This window comes from Pygocentrus nattereri, chromosome 20, assembly GCF_015220715.1.
Source record: "Pygocentrus nattereri isolate fPygNat1 chromosome 20, fPygNat1.pri, whole genome shotgun sequence".
In the NCBI taxonomy this organism is placed as follows: domain Eukaryota; kingdom Metazoa; phylum Chordata; class Actinopteri; order Characiformes; family Serrasalmidae; genus Pygocentrus; species Pygocentrus nattereri.
This window is the reverse complement of record NC_051230.1, coordinates 33193951-33212529: the sequence shown is the minus strand read 5'-3', so window position 1 is coordinate 33212529 and position 18579 is coordinate 33193951. Positions and strand designations below refer to the sequence as shown.

The window sequence follows — 18579 nt, the reverse complement described above, 5'->3', positions numbered from 1 at the left end:
ATGCAAAAACTCTTGAACAGGGATTCCACTCATCTTTCTCATAACTTAATAGTAAACAGAGTCATTCAGAGTGGTTTGGTATGAAATGGTTTACAGTGGTGGTGATGGGAACCAGGGGTCGACACGACTACAACACAGATATAGCCATTTTATATATTATCCAGAACCACCAGCGAAGTTTTATATGGAATCTTGATGATGGTAAAATTGTGAAGAGTCTAGACTGTTTTGGACTATTTTGACATATAATGCCCTGCATGTATCCCTCCACCACGAATGGATTTTAAAATCCAAAACCTCTTCAAATGCCTGTAAAACAGCGTCTCCATCATCAGGCAGTGAATTCCTAACCATTTCATGTAGGAACTGTCTGTGAGGGAGCTTTTAGAGGTGGACGTCTGGTTCCTATCACCACCATCATGAACAACTCTGAGTCTCTCCGGAACAGAGCGTTTCACATCATACCACTCGAAATCACACTGGCCCTTTAATTATGCTGAAATGTAGAAAAAATAGAGGAATTGCCCTTTAATCCTCCATTGGAGTCAATGTGGGGATCGATGTGGTTTCTGTTATCGTAAAAGGACGAAATCACTTGTTGTACAGGCAGAACTTTGAATGATGGCAGCAGTCATTATTTAGTTGTTTGTTTATTTTTATTCTGAGGTAATTATTTATTTGCACCGTTTCTGTTTATTTGCTGAGTTTAATATTTTGGAAAAGTATATTATTTTCCAAAACTTTCACACCAGCAAAAATGTGTAGTTTTCCTCAGTATTTTAAATCCAGCACTTAAATATAAATTATAAAATGTGTTTATTTACAATTTGAATATCTTAATATTTGCTGCTGTATTTGAGAAAACACTTTAATCTTTAAAATGCATTTACAGCGTCTTTATGTTTTTATATATTTACACATATAAAAGCTCTTTTGAATCAATGATTGCTGTGAGAAATAAATGTGAAAAGGTTCAGATCTCAGACAGGAATAGTCCAGCTAGACTGGGTGTTTGGTAAAAGACAAAGCCAGGAGATTGACAGATAGAAGTCATTGCTAGTTAGCTATTTCTTAACAGATGTGTGTTGTGTTTCCACAGCCTGCTGGAGGCCAATCCAGAGGTCGCTATGGACTGCATCATGCACATGGCCCAGAACATCACTCCGTCCCAGAGGGCCAAAGTGTCCCACCTGTTGGCCACTATGGACAACAACACCAGCACCAGCTAAATCCAGACCACCGGAGATACAGATCAAACGCCACGCACAATAAACATGCCAGTCGAGCCTTGAGTGGATGCTGAGGATTCATAAGCAGGCTGTCCAGGTTTAGCTGGGTAAGAAGCAGGTAAGACAGTATAAGATGGGAGAAGGAAAGAGGACTTTTCTTTTGTCTGTGTCTCAGGATCTAAACACGCACACAGGAAGATGCCAAGTCACTCCGAGTACATTTCTTTCAGCTCGGTGTTCAGATACGGAGCATTTCACCTTTCATGATGTTAATGTGGGTTTTTCTGTTGTTGTTTTTTGGAGGTTCTTCCTCTGCACCAATATCTGAGCACATGTTCGTTTTCACAGTGTTAATTTCGTGTCCTTCACACTTGTTGCCTTAAAAACAAATCACTGCACAAATACGTACAACCACTTTATGCTGTAAGCATTGCCCGTATTCCACATTTAAGCCTTGCGTTTTTGTTATTTCAGTCCGTATAATATGTCAAGGTCCAGATGAAAGGATGTCAGACTCCAGTGCTGCAGCACTACGAACTTGACGCAGTCAAATCAGCTTATAAGCTCATTTCCAAGCCCTTCATTTACTGTCATTAGTGCAGGGAAACACTAAGTGCTGTCCTTCAGAACTGGGGTCTGCCATGCCGAGTCTGGATGGAGCTGCCTTTCCGACACATGAATGTACTGTCATGGGTTAAAGACTGAAAACCGGAAAGCTTTGATTGGTGTCATTTTTCAAGGAATCAGTTCAGCTGAAATGTTAATGATGCTAACAATGAATGAAACTGAGCTACTACAAAATAGCCTTACCAGACATCACGCCAGCTGTCCTAGTTATGCTCCATCCACAAATGAGTTTAAAATCCCCGTCAACCTACTAAGAAACTGTATGAAAAGCTCGGATGAAAACCCGAGCCGGGTTCTAGTTTCCCATTGGTTTGAATGAGTAACTGACTCTGAATGTAGGTGTTGTGGTATAAACTGAGTGTGTTCTACAGTTTCCCATTAGGCTGAATGAGTAACTCGTTCTAGATACAATCTAGTGATACAAACTGCCTTTTGTGCTACAAGTCGAGTGAGATTTTTACGAGCGTTCTGCAAAGAACTCATTTGTGGATGAGAGAATTAGTGGCTACCAAGTTCAGTTCATTAGCTGTGTTAGCAGATCTGATGGCTTTTTATTCTTGTAAGACGTTGATAGAGAGTAGGACCAGCACTAGTGCTCTTTCAGGGAAACTGCTGACTTGTATCAGACCTGCCAAACGATTTTATGTATGCAGCTTTTATTTAAGTACATGTCAGTATTATAAACTAACAGTAGCCACTGGACCTTTGAAGAACTGCCACAGGGTTGTACGTGTGTGTTTGAGCAGTACGAGTTCCTCAGGTTTATGCTTACAAAAACAAAATGATGCCAGTTCCCTGAGTAACCTGGATTAACGTCGGGAGATGTTGGGCTCAGATGAGTACGGTTTCATTTTTAATGCTCACAAAATTAGAGTTTACACTGAAGTCACACATGGCAGTAACTAACCGTGGCTCGATGATAATTTGGGTTGAACGATCAGGTCCAGTTGTTTAGCGTGTAAGGAAACCATTTTGGTGCTACAAATAGTTCATAGTTTTTAAAATGTCATTTGTTTTCCATCAGCTATGTGCAGCAAGTTAGAACAGGTGTCTCATCATGAAGTGCCTGGCTGATTTTTGCTGTAAATGATCAGGATGTTTTAAAAGATCATGGCCACCAGCATGTATGACTCAAATAAAAATACTTTCGCCGACTTGCACACTCTCACAAGGACACCTGTGATTATTTCATCCAGTGCTTTTATTGTGTCCGGGTTAGAAATGTACACTCGGTGAGTGCATGCTCCTCGGAATGAGTGGTGCCTCGGGCCCTGAGGTATTTCTGAAACGTGTAGCAGGAGCTGCTGATGGTCTTCGTGATGTAGGCTGACATCAGTGTCAAAGTGGCTGAGATGTAAACAGAGTGATTCGGAGTGCTGGTTGATTGTAGAGACTCGGATTTCTTTACAGCTGTGGTGATAGGAACCAGGGGTCGCCATGACTACAGCACAAATACATAACCTACACGAGTCTTCTGAGTCTTCTTTGAGGCCTCACAATGCCCTGCATGTACCTCTTTACCATGAAAGTATTTAAAAATATATTTTAAGCCTCAAAACTGTCGGAAAACTGTCTATCATCATGCTGTGAATTCATAACCATCTCATGTAGGAACTTTCTGTGAGGAGCTTTTAAAGGTGGACGTCTGGTTCCTATCACCACCACTGTGAACAGTTCTGACTGTAAGCTTCTCTAGATCAGAGCGTTTCACACCAAACGGCTCTGAACGACTCTGTTTACATCTTAAACAGTTAATCGTGCAGACAATATGAAAAATCAGTGGAATTCCCCTTTTCCATGCAAGAGTTTGCCATGTTTTCATGGCTAGCAGTCATTTTGGAGATATTTTGATATATACATTAAAAAAAATCATTTGTGCCCCACTCCAATTCTTTTATAAATATAAATAATAAACAATAATTACAAAGTACATTTGCCATCTATCACAATACAACAAAAGACACACAAACTACAGTTAAAACATTAACATGCAAACAGTGAAAAATAAGAACAGTCGATGCCTCTTATGAAACAGCACGGTTAAAGGCTCAGATCTTTTGCAGAACATCTCAAGGTGTCCATGTACCACGTTTTCCCTTTTTTCCTCACAGTAATTGGCTTGAGTAGGATTTGCTGGTTGAAATGTCAGCTCACACTCCGCAGGGAATTGCGTGAGCCGCCTGTAATACGTGCACACTTGCATCATTGATGTAAATACTGTTATTTGCGCAAACAAAAAAAGTGCTGCAAACAAAATGTATTTCAGCAAAAATGGTTCTTCTGAGTTCTGTTTGGAGCACACATATGTACACAGCCATTAGTCCAGTTGTTTTCCTTCTTTTCCAGAATTTTTCCATTTCTCTTCTGTTTTTGTCACTAACGGAAACTGATGGTGGCAGATGTTTCATTGTGTTTGTTTTAAAAAATCAGCTTTCCAGAGGCTCCGTGTCACTGGCAGAGGTGTGTAATCACCATGATGCCTCATTGTAGTAGTCAAGCGTTCATTCGGCTAAAGCCGCCCAGAAAAATACTTTGTGCTTTTTTCAGCTGCCTTGATATCTGGTCGAAGAAAACTGGTTATGGCTCACCATGAAGCCATGAAAGCCACAGTCATAATTAAAAGGGGATGAAAATGAAAAGCCACAGTTGTCTTCATTGCTGGTCCTTTGGAGTAAAGCTTGTTTTGCCCGTTTCCTGTTCAGCAGGTGTTTTAATGCAGGATGATGGGTTTGCTGGTGCCCTGTGCGCTGATGTACTGGTTTGAGAGGCCGTCCAGCGTGCTGTAGGAGGTGTACACGCTGGTCACCTGCAGGTCTGAGTAGGGCAGTCCCGCTGCACTGGACGCTGGCGTCAGGTTCACCGCCTCCAGGTCACAGTCAGACAAGCGGAGAGGAGAGTTACTGAATGTTCCTAGAGCATCCAGGTTAAAGCTGTCGTCCTTCATCTCTTCCCACAAGTTTCCTATTTTCATTTATAATGAATGAATGACACCAAGAACATATTTAGTGTTAGATAATATGATAAATCAAAGAATATATACAAATTTAATGCAGAAAACTAGATTTAAAATTCATGAAACATGAACCTTGCAAGGCGAAATCCATGATGCTTGGGTCCAGCGTGTCCACCTCTGAATGGGCATCACTGTGGACAGTGTAGACGTCAGGGGGCTGTTGTTTGGCCGGCGGGTGCTGGGGCAGGGGGCTGTTGTTGGCGAGGTCTGGTACCGTGTGGAGTGGAGGAGTCTGGGCCGGGGCTGGAGACGCTGGGGCCAGTCGGGACTGACTGTGGAGATGCAGCTGGAACTGCTGGTGGATGGGCAGACACGGCAGGGACAGCGTCACAACCGGCTGCGGCTGAAGCTGAGGTTGTGCTGGAACGGACAGAGCAGCCCCCGGAGGACAGCTGGGTAAGTGAGTCATTCCGGGGTCCAGTGGTTTTCGCCGACAGCTCTCCGGCCGGTCTGTGATCAGCTTGTCCAGTTCGTCTGAGGAACGTTAGGGGTGAAGTCAAAAAGAAGTTTTTCACAATGGAGAAAAATTTGCACTGCCCCCAACTAGGAATTCACTCGGACAGCCAAAAAGCCTATTTTTCAACAAAGTCAACTTGCCGCCTCCCTTAGTCAGTAAAGCTTTTTGCAGTTTAATACAACAACCGTATATACTTGCAGTTTTAAGTGGCGTATCGTATTTGAAGTTGTACTATGGAAAGTAAACGCCATGGAATCATATTACCATTTTCACCATACCGATGAACCATATTTCAAAGTCCAACAGTTTCTGTGATTTAGCATTTTGTACTGCATCTGCTTTGCTCTTCACTAAGTCACCCAGTGCCTTACATTGTAGCACCTGAATAATGTGTCTAGAGCAAGGCTCAACCTTATACACATATACTCAGACTAGTTCTGTTTCAAACTAGCAAAAAGGAAAAATATCTAGTTTTAATTATTTTGGTTATTTAAAAAAAAAAAAAAGATCATCTCTGAAAACCTGAGTATGGAGCTGGGACACTGACCTGGATTGGCCATGCTGCGGCGGATGGCCGGCAGATCTTTGCGTTTCCATTTCTGCATCTCCTCCTCCATCTTGTCGATCTTGGCAGGGTTCAGCGCCCACAGGCAGCCCTTCCGTGACGAGCCGCTCATCTTGTTCTCCACTTTTTCAAAGCATTTATTTAGAGACAGGTTGTGCCGCACTGAGTTCTTCCAGCCGTCTGGTGCTGTCTGAGAATCGCAGTCACACACAAATGTACAGGCTTATCAAGTGTTTGTCATCTGATACTAAACCTTTAGCATTTTCTATTTGCATGCTTTTTCCAGAATAGTACACATTTTTTAAATTAATCTTTAATTCTTCTCTCTTGCAAGACCACATCACTGTATCAGAGAAAATGCCTGTATAGGCCTTCTTCTGAAGCTTAAAGCACAGTGGTTCCTAAAGTCAGTGCTGGAGAATCCATACCCCACACTCCAGCGCATCTGACCCAAAACACATGGAGTAATTATTATTACTGTGTTATTATTTATTAATTATTTATTAATATATTGTGTTAATATATTAACTATTATGCACTGAATCGGCTGTACTAGATGAATGAAATGTTTTCATCCGCTCTTGAACTTTAAAAGCTTACCTTAAAGTATGGGAAGTGCTCTTTCATGAAGCTGTAGATTTCACTGACTGGGAGGCTGCCTGTCTTACTGTTCTTCAAAGCCATAGCGATCAGGCAACTTGGGAGAAAGAAGAGACAGTAGACTTTACATTAGACGCTGCTGTGTGAAAGATATTCTTAATCTAAATCAGATGTGAAATTGTTTAGTTTTAGGCCTTGTTCTCCTAGTGACAGCTGCTTACCTGTAGGAGTAAATAGGTTTGGGGAAAGTTTTGGGTTGCAGGTCTTGGCTGTGTGGAGGGATGCGCTGCTGGGGGAACAGGCCCTGACTGTTATAACCTCCATACAGTCCTCCAGGGGAACACTGGAGACGGCAGAGAGACAGTCCATGTTATAATTTATATTTTCTGTGCTCAATTTAACGGTTAATCTACTAGTTGTACCAGTAACATAAACCACCCTTTCTCAAAGTATGATGTACAATAGCTCACAAGTGGCAAAATGTAGCAAAAAATGATCTAACACCTAATTATCTGTAATGATAATGATCTCTAAATGATCTCTGCTCTCTATTAGTCAAAGAGTAAGAATGCATTTTACATTTAAGATAAATATGAGCCATTAACCCCTGAAGACGTAGAGGCTTGATCAGGTTTGTCAGATATATGAAATAGATGAAATCAAACCCAGACATGCTTAAGTCTCCAAAGTCAAGGACGAGAAACCATGCAGAGCCATTCCCCTCAAGGACAGGTCTGATATGGGTGAGTACAAACAATTATTTAATTATCTCAAGTACCTGCTGGCCGGCCTGGGAAAAGGTCAGCACCTGCTGAGAGGAGGCCTGGTAAACTGAGGCAGGACATGGGAACCCAGGAGAGAACTGAGGCATCTGGGAAACAGAACACAGCACTCACATTAACACAGGTAAAAGGAAATCGTCCAAATTATCGTCTGAGATGATCAACAGTTGATGTGCAGGTAGAGATTAGACTGAAAAATGCTAGTGTGTTCCTTTAAAAGCGTGTTCAGTGTCCGTCAGGCCGCTGGGTGTTACTCACGCTGCTCATTCCCAGCGGGCTGTGCTGCATGTTGCTCTGCAGGTGGATCATGGAAGCTGCTCCTCCTGCTACCGTCATATTATTCATCTGGCCTGTAGGTTTTTAATCAGAATTTAAAATCATGCTATTATATTCTGTATTATTTTATCCTAAAATAACCTTCTGATCTGAAAATAAGTCACATATAGAGTGTTATTCATAATGTTGTTAAATTTGTATTAATGCGTATTGATTAATCAATAAATAAATAATAATAATAAATATTTTATATTCTAAACGACGGCTCTGAATGATTGCCCCCTGTCTTAGTGTTCCCTCTGACCTGTCTGCTGCTCCAGCAGGCTGTTCTGAGCGGAGACGCTGAAGTCGGGTCGTCCCGGGCCGAGCTGCTGCAGCCGGGGAACGTCCACTGAAGTCAGCCAGGACAGAGACTGGAGGTCACTGGGGAGCTCATCTTTATTCAGCTGGGAGGGGTCCGTCGTCAACAGCCTTCAGAGACAGAGCACAGCGCTGCTTAGACCAACTGACACTTTCAAATCAGCCGGGATTAAAACAGCTGCTGGTAGAAAAGGCCTGTTATCTGATGTAAATTAGCCAGTCAGCTAACTCCTTTATGCTCCCTGACAAAATAAACATAAACTCAAACTTTTCACCAGTAAACTGGATTATTTGAAATGTTTAGTAATATCACCCTTAATGAACAACTGGAAGAACACCTCCACTGTGGCAGAGAACATCAAAACAAAGCTCTTTCCGCCGGTCCCACATTGTGTAATTAAAAAAATAAAGTAATGTGGAAAGAGGGAAGTAATGCACTTGAGAGAGGAGAAGAGTGGAGAGAGGGAGAGAGAGAATGCAGAGAGGAGAGGCTCTTGAATCCTCTCCAGACGTCCCTGCACTCGCTCACCATTCAGCCCAATAATTGGGGTCGCTATGACAACCCTCACTTTTTCGGTTATTTTGTGGGTCGGGGGACACTGTGGTACCCCTCCACCCCCCCCACTCAAAATCTCTAACTGCGGTCAGGTGACCACGGCCTGCCTCGCCGCCATTGGCTGAATCGTATGTAAACAACGCGTGAGATCATTTGAAACATGGTTATGGGGCACACGTTGTCTGCAACAGTTGGTCCAGCCCTATTGAAAAATGATCACCTATTGTGTCCCAAACGACAATCTGCAGCCCGGCACGTGGCACCATTGTTTTCCCCCACGCCCCTCCTCCCCTCCTCCAGACCCTTCCTTGATTGTCTCTACCGTTTTTTTTTTTAACCAACCCCTTGCATTAATCTGCTGGAATGACAGGCCTCACACAACTCAGACAAATAGGATGCCATCTGTTTCCCTGTCCCTTTCCACCCGAGCCCTGCCTTCTGCCCCCTCCCCCTGCACACGGGGCAGTAGACAGTGCCTGAGGGGGTAGTTTAGGGGGGTTAGTACAAGGAGCACTCTCAGTCTGTCACCTGAATAAATTACATCAGTGGAGAGGGTAGACACGGGACACGGCCTTGGGCTCCACACTTTAGGCAAAAAAGGGTTCTGTATAGTACCAAAGGTTCTGACTTAGCATCTGTAAATGTGCTATATAGAACCACGCTCAACATTGTGCTTCAAGGGTACTTTAGTAAAGAAACTGGCTCTATATAGAACCATGACCAATCAAAGAAGCCTTTGCATGATTAAAGGGTTCTTTGCATCATAAAAGGGTAGGTTCTTCAAACTGATGGAAAAAGTACTGTAGATATTGCCACATAACCTTTTTTACAAAACGGTTCTTCTGTCAATGTCATGCTTGCAACATTGTAAGAACCCTTTTGCGTGCTCTACAGAACTCTTTTCAAAAAGGTTCTATATAGAACCGTCTGTAGCACATTCATGAACATTTCACACCAATTTGAACGCTTTTCATCATGCAAAGTGTTCTTTCAGTGTTCATGGTTCTGTATACAATCACTTTCTATATTAAAGAACCCTCGAAGCACCATCTTTTTAAGAGAATGCATAAGCTCTATACAGCACCACTATATAAAAATAGGTTATTGATCATGAATCTTAACCCAATTCATAACAGCAGTAGTTCCATTTACTCTGTTACACGCACTTAAAGAAATTTGAGTATTTTCAAATGATACTTTACTCAGAAAAGATCATTAAGAAGAAATTCTATTTTTTTACTCTTACATTCTAGTCACAAACATGCAGATACAATTTTTCATGTTTAGTTTCATTATATTACATCTGTAATGACGTCTGCACTGCTTTGCGATTGGTCACACTGTTGACTTCTGAGGTTTATCAAACTTCAGTTCCTATGTCGGTGCTGGATGAACTAATATTCTGCACAGAACTTATTTTTTTTTTAAGCTGCTACTTTTGTACTTCTACCTAAGAAACTTCAACTTTTGTCACAGTCATTATTTCACTGAAGTTACAATATTTTTACTGGAGTTTAAAAACCAATAATAGTTAAACTAAAAAACACATACATGTACATGTTGTGCTCAGAATTAAGTTGTCATGGTTCTGCATGCAACTGTTGCCTTTACTAAAGAACCCTTGGAGAACATGCGCTCACTCAAGTGAAACTTTACACCGCCCAGACAACTTATCCTTTATTCCTCTGAGCTTTGAAGTAGGATTTCCTGCCCTGAACCACATAAAGAAGACACCTTGCAACCGCACTTACGCGCGTAGTTTAACAGCTGTTTCTACCCTGTAAGTGTCATTACACAAAAGCCTCCCAGCTGAATAACACCTGGCGAACGCCTCGGGAGCGTTGCCCGTTCGTACGACTGTAACAGATTTCTAACAGATTGTCATCACACTTGTTCGTCCTCATTAAGACCACTGGTTTGTGAAAATGTTGGTAAAATTGTAATAAAGTCTACAATTCAAGATTAAAAGAAATGTCAGGGTTGAACTGTTAAGTCAAATTCCAAAGAAAATGCATAGCTATTAATATTTTAATTAAATTAAAACCTAACTTTAAACTTAAGCCTGAAACAGAAAGGGTAGGTTTGATCCTCCCATGAAAACTCAGTTGCCTGCTATACGTGTAAACCCGCTCTCGTCCAGTGAAGACATCCATAAGGCGGTCTGGTCTTTAACGTACTAAATGCTTGGCACCAATCCTCAAAACACCATGTGGATCCAGCAGATGTTCTGGGGCTGATTCTGGCACGAAACCGACAGCCGGTCCGATGTTACACCACAGTCGCACTTGTTGCTGCGACCTGCTGTTCACAGGGAGCGACAGCAGAAACTGCAACCCTGACCATCCAGATCTTTAACCTGTAATGAAATCTTAATTTAGCCCGTCCCAAAACGCAGCAGCAATGCGCCACGCCGCCCACGCTCTGCCACTCCCGGATCAAACGGATCCGCTCTTTGTCCAGGTTCTGCTGAAGCACGAATATAATGACGATAATGAATGTAGTGATTTATAAAACACTCTTCATTGTGCTCTACTAATTGTGGGGGTCTGGAGGGTCGAGGATTTCTTTTGTGATTCTTAAATAATTCATAACAATAACACGAATTTGGGATAATCAAGGATGGAGAAGAGGGGGTGGGGGGGTGGTGGGGGGGTGGGGGGGGGCATCCCGGTACTTGTTTGCGTTTCTGACGTCTCGTTGTAAACCCGGCCGCGTATTGTAAGATCTGTTCACAGTAATTAGACTGAAGTTATACGAATGGAAGGAGAGAGAGGAGAAATGATTTGCTCACTGATGCAAACTATTAAGGATCCACGGGAAAAGTGTGTAGGGGGGGCACGGGTGGAGGGAGATTCTCAGTTTGCCCCCTCCTCCTCTCTCCTGACCGCAGCAGGCGCGTAAACAGAGCTGATGCTTTCTGACAGCTCCATTCAGAGCCCAACACGGCGCATTCTCCCACTCCTTAATGTCTGCACAAAACACGCGGCCTCTCACACGAACACCCGCTTACAGTCGGCGTCCTAAAACCTGAACACAGCTTTCTACAGATCAAATACGTCAAATTATTTACCTGTTTCTCATAATAAAAATATCCGTGGTGATGTGATGACGTGCTCTTCATTCTCTCCTACACACTTGGAGGTGTGATGGTTCTTTAGTAAAGAAGACGGTTCTATATAGAACCTTCTGCACTGTAGAAAGGGTTAGAATGTGCTATAGATAGTTCTATACAGAACCTTTTGAAAGGGGTTCTACGTGGCACCAAAATGTGTTTCTTTCAGGTGCTATATAGAACCATTTATAGCTGATTCTCTGAATCATGCAAATGGTTCTTTGAGCGTTTATTGTTCTCCAAAGAACCATTTTCTATACCCTTTTTTATGTTTTTGAGTGTGTGGGTCTCCCAAATGCATCTTGGCACATTGTTCTTAAACGGTACAGTGAGAATTTACACTGAACACCCTCTACCAGTTTAGACAGTCTAGACTCTGATCTGTAATAAGCAATAAAAACAAAGGAATCGGCCTCTAAAACAGACGCGTTCATACGCTAGAACTTTTGGAAAAGCCCAAAAATTAAGGAAAAAAGTAAGTAAGCACACGCAGGGCATTATCCCCTCAATACGCAACAAAAAGAATGAGTGAATGAAGAACCAAAGGAAGTGTAAGCGCAGTGGACTGTACCTGTAGTCCTGAGCTGAGTTTTCCATCAGTCCTGCCATCCTGTGTGGAAAAGCCCCTTCTATCATCTCCTACAGCAGAAATACACAGACCTCAGACTTTAACACGTTCATCCTCATTACAAACACACAGGCCTCTCTTTAAAGCACTCTAACAGTAGTGTGCTGTAATCTGGGACCGAACAGCTGGAAAACGCATTACGTTCGTTTATTAGACCCCAATATTAAAGTCGGAGTGGCCCATTAATGATACTCTATTAGGAAAGTGCAGCCAATAAAGTGCAGAGAACAAACATCCTGAAGTGCCAGAGAAGCGTTCCTCATCAGCGCTGACTGTCTGGCTCTGCTCGTAAAGGACGATACTGACAGCCATTTGTCAGTTATGTGACACATCGCTCAGTGAATAGAGGAAATCTGAGGCACTGAGAGGCTCGTTTTTATTAACACATTCACCCCGACAGCCACCCTTAGAGCTTCAAGCTTGATTCAGTTGTCCACTCTGGCGCCACATCAACTTCACTCACCTAATCGAAGTCAGTGTAACATTTAATCAGTAGAAAATCACCTGTTTCTGAGGACATTTAGTATAATAAAGACATTTTGTTGATTGGTGATGAAATTCTGTAATTTCCCGTCTTGAATGAGCTTCTAATGACGACCCTTTTCCTCACAGCCAGGTTCTACTGCTATCGCTGGTCCACTGTGACCAGCAGACCAAGGCTGCGTCCTAATCCACATACCACCACGTTACATTGTGTCAAAACTAATCAGTCCATTCACTGGTGTAACACAGATATACACTTTAAAAGGATGGTTCTTTTAAAAAATAGGTTCTTTAATAAAGAGAATGGTTCTGTTTAGAGACACGAGTGCTACACAGAATCATTCCGCGCTTATATGGCTCTCTGCATGGTGAAATGGTTCTATGTAGCACCAAAAGGGGTTCTGCTATAGTGATGACGTCAAGATTGTATGCCATAGCAGAACCCTTTTTTTTTCAAAAAGATCCCATATAGAACCCTATACAATCACTCTGAAGAACCACTTCACCATGCAAAGAACCGTTTAAGCATGAAATTGTTATCTAGAACTCAAACATTCTGTTTACAGAAGAAGCCCTGAGAGGCAGTTTTAGAGTGTGTGGGAGCAGCGCGGTTTGGGACGCAGCCTAATGTGAGTGTGATAAGCTCATGTTCTTGTGATGAACTCGGGCTGTGTCCGAATTCAATGAGCTCTATAAACGGTCTTCAGCTGAGAGCGCGGGCTGACTCGCGGCGGAGCCGTGAACCCGGCTCGGTCTCGCTGTGACGGTGTGAGATGAAGGCAGGTGGATGTGGCTGAGCTTTAGCACGGCGAGCTAACCCGAACCCGAACCCGAACCCGAACCCGAACCCGAACCGGACCTAAACCGGGCTAAACGGGTCCCTGGCCCGCCTCTCCCGCACTGTGTCCTCAGTAAAGCTGGTACTCGGTATAAAAGCCGTCCGTGTGTCTCTCTTACCCGCTCGGCTCCGCCGCTGCTCTCCGCTTCTCTCCGCCGCGGCTCTCCGGTCGGTCTCGAGGCGCTCGAGCCCCAAAAAACCGTTTTTTAAATTTCCCTCCCCGCGCAGCTCCGCGCGTGCGCACTGAGAGGAGGAGGGCGCGAGCTCTGACAGCTGCAGCGAGCGCGCGGCTCTGACTGTCCAGAAAAATAAATAATAAAACTGTACAGAGAGCAGCGGGAGACTTTTACTGTAGATACAACGAATAACAGTGAGATTAACCTCAGAACCGCGGCGCGCACTGTCCAGATTTATAACACAATAAAAGTGTAAAAATAAGGGATAAAAACAAAACCAGCAGGACTTTTACAGCATTTCCAGCGCCGGATTCCCTAAGAATAAATATATGAAAGGAAAAAAGATGATAAAATAACACACATGTCCATTTTCACACTTTAGGAAACGGCTCTGTTCTGTGTGTTTTACAAAAAACAATAAGAAATAAAAATTCACGCCTTTAAAACACTAAAACTTCCGTTAACACTAAGATGTAAAAACCACTGAAGTTCACTCGGGTCTTTCTCCTCTAGTGCACCTGCAGCCCCGGGCAACCAAACACTGACCACACCAACACTGAGCGTGTCAGAGCACCACACACACACACACACACACACACACTCACACACACTCACACACACACACACACACACACACACACACACACACACACACACACACTCACACACACACACACACACACACACACTCACACACACACACACACACTCACACACACACACACACACTCACTCTCACACACAGACACACTCAAACACCTCCCTCCTCGCGCCTTTGCTGCGCGCGCGGCTCCTGCAGCGGGAAAAGAGATGCGAGCGGCGCGCGGCTGAGTGGGGAGCCGCGCTAAGAGGTGGAGAGAGAGAGGAGAGAGAAAAGAGAGAGGAGAGGAGAGAAGAGAGAGAGAAGAGAAGGGAAGAGAGAGAGAGGAGAGAGGAGTGAGTAGAGAGAGGAGAGAGAAGAGAGAGGAGAGATAGAACAGAGGAGAGCAGAGAGAGAAGAGAGAGGAGAAAGAGGAGAGAGAGAGAAGACACAAGAGACAGAAGAGAGAGAGGAGAGAGAAGAGAGAGAGGAGAGAGAGAAGAAAGAAGAGGAGAGAGAGAAGAGAGAAGAGAGAGAAGAGAGAGAGGCGAGAGACAAATAGAGAGAGGGGAGAGAGAGAAGAGAGAGGAGAGGAGAGAGAGGAGAGAGAGAAGAGAGAGGAGAGAGAGAAGAGAGAGAGGAGAGAGACAGAAAGAGAGAGAGAAGAGAGAGGAGAGAGAGAAGAGAGAGGAGAGAGAGAAGAGAGAGAGGAGAGAGACAGAAGAAGGCGAGAGAAATGCAGCCATCGAGAGGCAGGTTTAAAAAGTACTGGCTAGCATGAGAGGAGAGACAGAGGAGATAGTGTGTGGTCACTGCAGGACAGGTGAGGTAGAGACAGAGGAGAGAGTGTGTGGTCACTGCAGGACAGGTGAGGTAGAGACAGAGGAGAGAGTGTGTGGTCACTGCAGGACAGGTGAGGTAGAGACAGAGGAGAGAGTGTGGTCACTGCAGGACAGGTGAGGTAGAGACAGAGGAGAGAGTGTGTGGTCACTGCAGGACAGGTGAGATAGAGACAGAGGAGAGAGAGTGTGGTCACTGCAGGACAGGTGAGGAAGAGACAGAGGAGAGAGAGTGTGGTCACTGCAGGACAGGTGAGGAAGAGACAGAGGAGAGAGTGTGTGGTCACTGCAGGACAGGTGAGGTAGAGACAGAGGAGAGAGTGTGTGGTCACTGCAGGACAGGTGAGGTAGAGACAGAGGAGAGAGTGTGTGGTCACTGCAGGACAGGTGAGGTAGAGACAGAGGGGAGAGTGTGTGGTCAGTGCAGGACAGGTGAGGTAGAGACAGAGGAGAGAGTGTGTGGTCACTGCAGGACAGGTGAGGTAGAGACAGAGAAGAGAGTGTGTGGTCACTGCAGGACAGGTGAGGTAGACACAGAGGAGAGAGTGTGTGGTCACTGCAGGACAGGTGAGGTAGAGACAGAGGAGAGAGTGTGCAGTCACTGCAAGACAGGTGAGGTAGAGACAGAGGAGAGAGTGTGTGGTCAGTGCAGGACAAGTGAGGTAGAGACAGAGGAGAGAGTGTGTGGTCACTGCAGGACAGGTGAGGTAGAGACAGAGGAGAGAGTGTGCGGTCACTGCAGGACAGGCGAGGTAGAGACAGAGGAGAGAGTGTGCGGTCACTGAAGGACAGGTGAGGTAGAGACAGAGGAGAGAGTGTGCGGTCACTGCAGGACAGGTGAGGTAGAGACAGAGGAGAGAGAGTGCGGTCACTGCAGGACAGGCGAGGAAGAGACAGAGGAGAGAGCGTGTGGTCACTGCAGGACAGGTGAGGTAGAGACAGAGGAGAGAGTGTGTGGTCACTGCAGGACAGGTGAGGTAGAGACAGAGGAGAGAGAGTGCGGTCACTGCAGGACAGGTGAGGTAGAGACAGAGGAGAGAGTGTGCGGTCACTGCAGGACAGGTGAGGTAGAGACAGAGGAGAGAGTGTGTGGTCACTGCAGGACAGGTGAGGTAGAGACAGAGGAGAGAGTGTGGTCACTGCAGGACAGGTGAGGTAGAGACAGAGGAGAGAGTGTGTGGTCACTGCAGGACAGGTGAGGTAGAGACAGAGGAGAGAGTGTGCAGTCACTGCAGGACAGGTGAGGTAGAGACAGAGGAGAGAGTGTGTGGTCACTGCAGGACAGGTGAGGTAGAGACAGAGGAGAGAGTGTGGTCACTGCAGGACAGGTGAGGTAGAGACAGAGGAGAGAGTGTGCGGTCACTGCAGGACAGGTGAGGTAGAGACAGAGGAGAGAGTGTGCGGTCACTGCAGGACAGGTGAGGTAGAGACAGAGGAGAGAGTGTGCAGTCACTGCAGGACAGGTGAGGTAGAGACAGAGGTGCACTTCCTACTAAACTGCCCAAAATATGAGGCTATTAGAAATAAATATTTTAAAGAATTTGAAAAACCGATAAAAAAGTTCAGGACGCTCAGAGATGAAGATAAACTGGCAGTTATAGTAGGAGAGGGTCCAGCAGCGTCCACTGCAGCCAGATATGTGTACGAGTGCCGTTCTCTCAGGGACAGTGAGTGACCACCAGACCACAGCCTTTACTTATATATGTACAAACATACATACATTTTATATATATATATATATATTTCTTTCTCCCTTCTTAATCACATAAATATGTTTATAATTAATTCATTTTTCTCTTTTCTGTTATAAACTTTACACACATTCAATAGGTTTTGTTTTTCCATATACTTTTATATTATTAATGATCAACACTTTCTCCTCTTAAATATTACATTATCACACATTAATCTTGGTTTGTGTTTTATTTTATTTATTGTTAACTTTTTGAGCTTTGACAATACAAATGTACATTTAAGAAGAGAGAGAAGAGAAGAGAGAGAGGAGAGAGAGGAAAGAGGAGAGGAGAGAAATGAGAGAGAGGAGAGAGAGAGGAGAAAAGAGAGAGAAGAGAGAGGAGAGAGAGGAGGGAGAGAGGAGAAAGGAGAGGAGAGAGAGAGAGGAGACAGAGAGAGAGAGAGAGAGAGAGAGTAGAGAGGAGAGAGTAGAGAGAGAGGAGAGAGAGAGAGAGAGAGAGAGAGAGAGAGAGGGAGAGAGAGAGTAGAGAGAGAGAGTAGAGAGTAGAGAGTAGAGAGAGAGAGAGAGAGAGAGAGGAGAGAGTAGAGAGAGAGAGAGAGTAGAGAGGAGAGAGAGAGAGAGAGAGAGAGAGAGAGAGAGAGAGAGTAGAGAGAGAGAGAGAGAGAGAGAGAGAGAGAGAGTAGAGAGAGGAAGAGAGTAGAGAGTAGAGAGAGAGAGAGAGAGAGAGAGAGAGAGAGAGCCTGGGTTCAGGGCTAACGCAGCTCCGGCCCGGTTAACCCGCGCGTGTTTACCAGACCGCTGTGTGTGTTTTTCCCTCTGAACCGGGACTTTAAACGTGTTTAATCCGGAGGGAAGCGCGCGACGTTAATTGACTCGAGCCACATGGGACGTCACAGATGGTGGAGCTCGGAAGTCACAATGGGCACAATCAATGCACGAGCAGCAACGGACAAAAAGAGACACCCCCCGGGCTCCTCCGCAGGGTCCTAACGCCTGCCCCACAGCCCCAGCCGCTGTGTTTACAGCCCACTGCATGGGAGGCAAATCCAGCCGAAAAGGAAGTGAAAACAGTAAAATGTAAACTCGAGCCTCTTTTTGCCGTTTCCTTTTCCAAACATCTGAGCAAACATCCTGCCAAACCTGAAATGAAATGAAAAGCCTTCATGTACAATTGAATTTTTCACATGATCCCGAGCCGCTTGCGACGAAAATAAAAATAAATTGAAAACGCCTCTTCGTCTTTTCATTTTAGTCGTTTTTCTGTTTTTTTATGGCCAAATCTAAAATGAAAAGCTAACAGACAAAAGAAAACACAAACTTCACTTTGGCTTTGGCTTTTCTTCATGAAACGCAGAAAACTGTCAAAACTAAAATCAAACTGCAAAGTTTACTTTCTTATTTCTTTTTCATGGCGATCAAATCTGACAAAATGGAAATGATAATGCAAAAAGAATAAATGAACAGCAAAGTGACCGTCTGTGATTCCGTTTAACTGTCAGAATGAAAAGGCAAATGAAAACGAACATCAGCGCCACCTGCTGGAGATTCACTTTTCATTTTCCACTTTTCATTTTCTTTTTCTATCTGACCAACATGCAAATATACGCTACGGGGTACATTTTAGGACATCCAAAATGAAATCACAAATGAAGGCATTTCATTTCATTTCATTTCAGTTTTAACAGGATATTTGCTCAGATGTTTGGAAAAAGAAATGGTAAAAAGAGACTTTGTGTTTACATTTTACTGTTTTCATTTTCAT

General features: G+C 44.2%; 2 protein-coding genes across 7 annotated transcripts in view; one reads left to right on the top strand and one right to left on the bottom strand.

Moving 5' to 3' along the window:
• Positions 1–3027, top strand: part of acacb (acetyl-CoA carboxylase beta) — a 48985-nt gene extending 45958 nt beyond the window's left edge. For all 6 annotated transcript variants that reach the window (XM_017684192.2, XM_017684194.2, XM_037531330.1 and 3 more), the window contains one exon: positions 1100–3027. In XM_017684192.2, the coding sequence (XP_017539681.1) occupies positions 1100–1229 (130 nt within the window). In that variant the 3' untranslated portion in view covers positions 1230–3027. The remainder of the gene's footprint in view (positions 1–1099) is intronic.
• Positions 3028–3796: 769 nt separating this feature from the next.
• foxn4 (forkhead box N4) lies at positions 3797–13680 on the bottom strand. The gene is made up of 10 exons (XM_017684205.2): positions 13646–13680; positions 12149–12216; positions 7854–8020; positions 7532–7623; positions 7270–7362; positions 6713–6834; positions 6492–6588; positions 5874–6081; positions 4942–5343; positions 3797–4817 (listed from the first exon to the last, which is right to left on the bottom strand). The coding sequence occupies exons 2-10, from the start codon at positions 12211–12213 to the stop codon at positions 4567–4569; spliced, it is 1497 nt and encodes a 498-aa protein (XP_017539694.2). The 5' UTR covers positions 12214–12216; positions 13646–13680; the 3' UTR covers positions 3797–4566.
• Positions 13681–18579: the final 4899 nt, after the last annotated feature.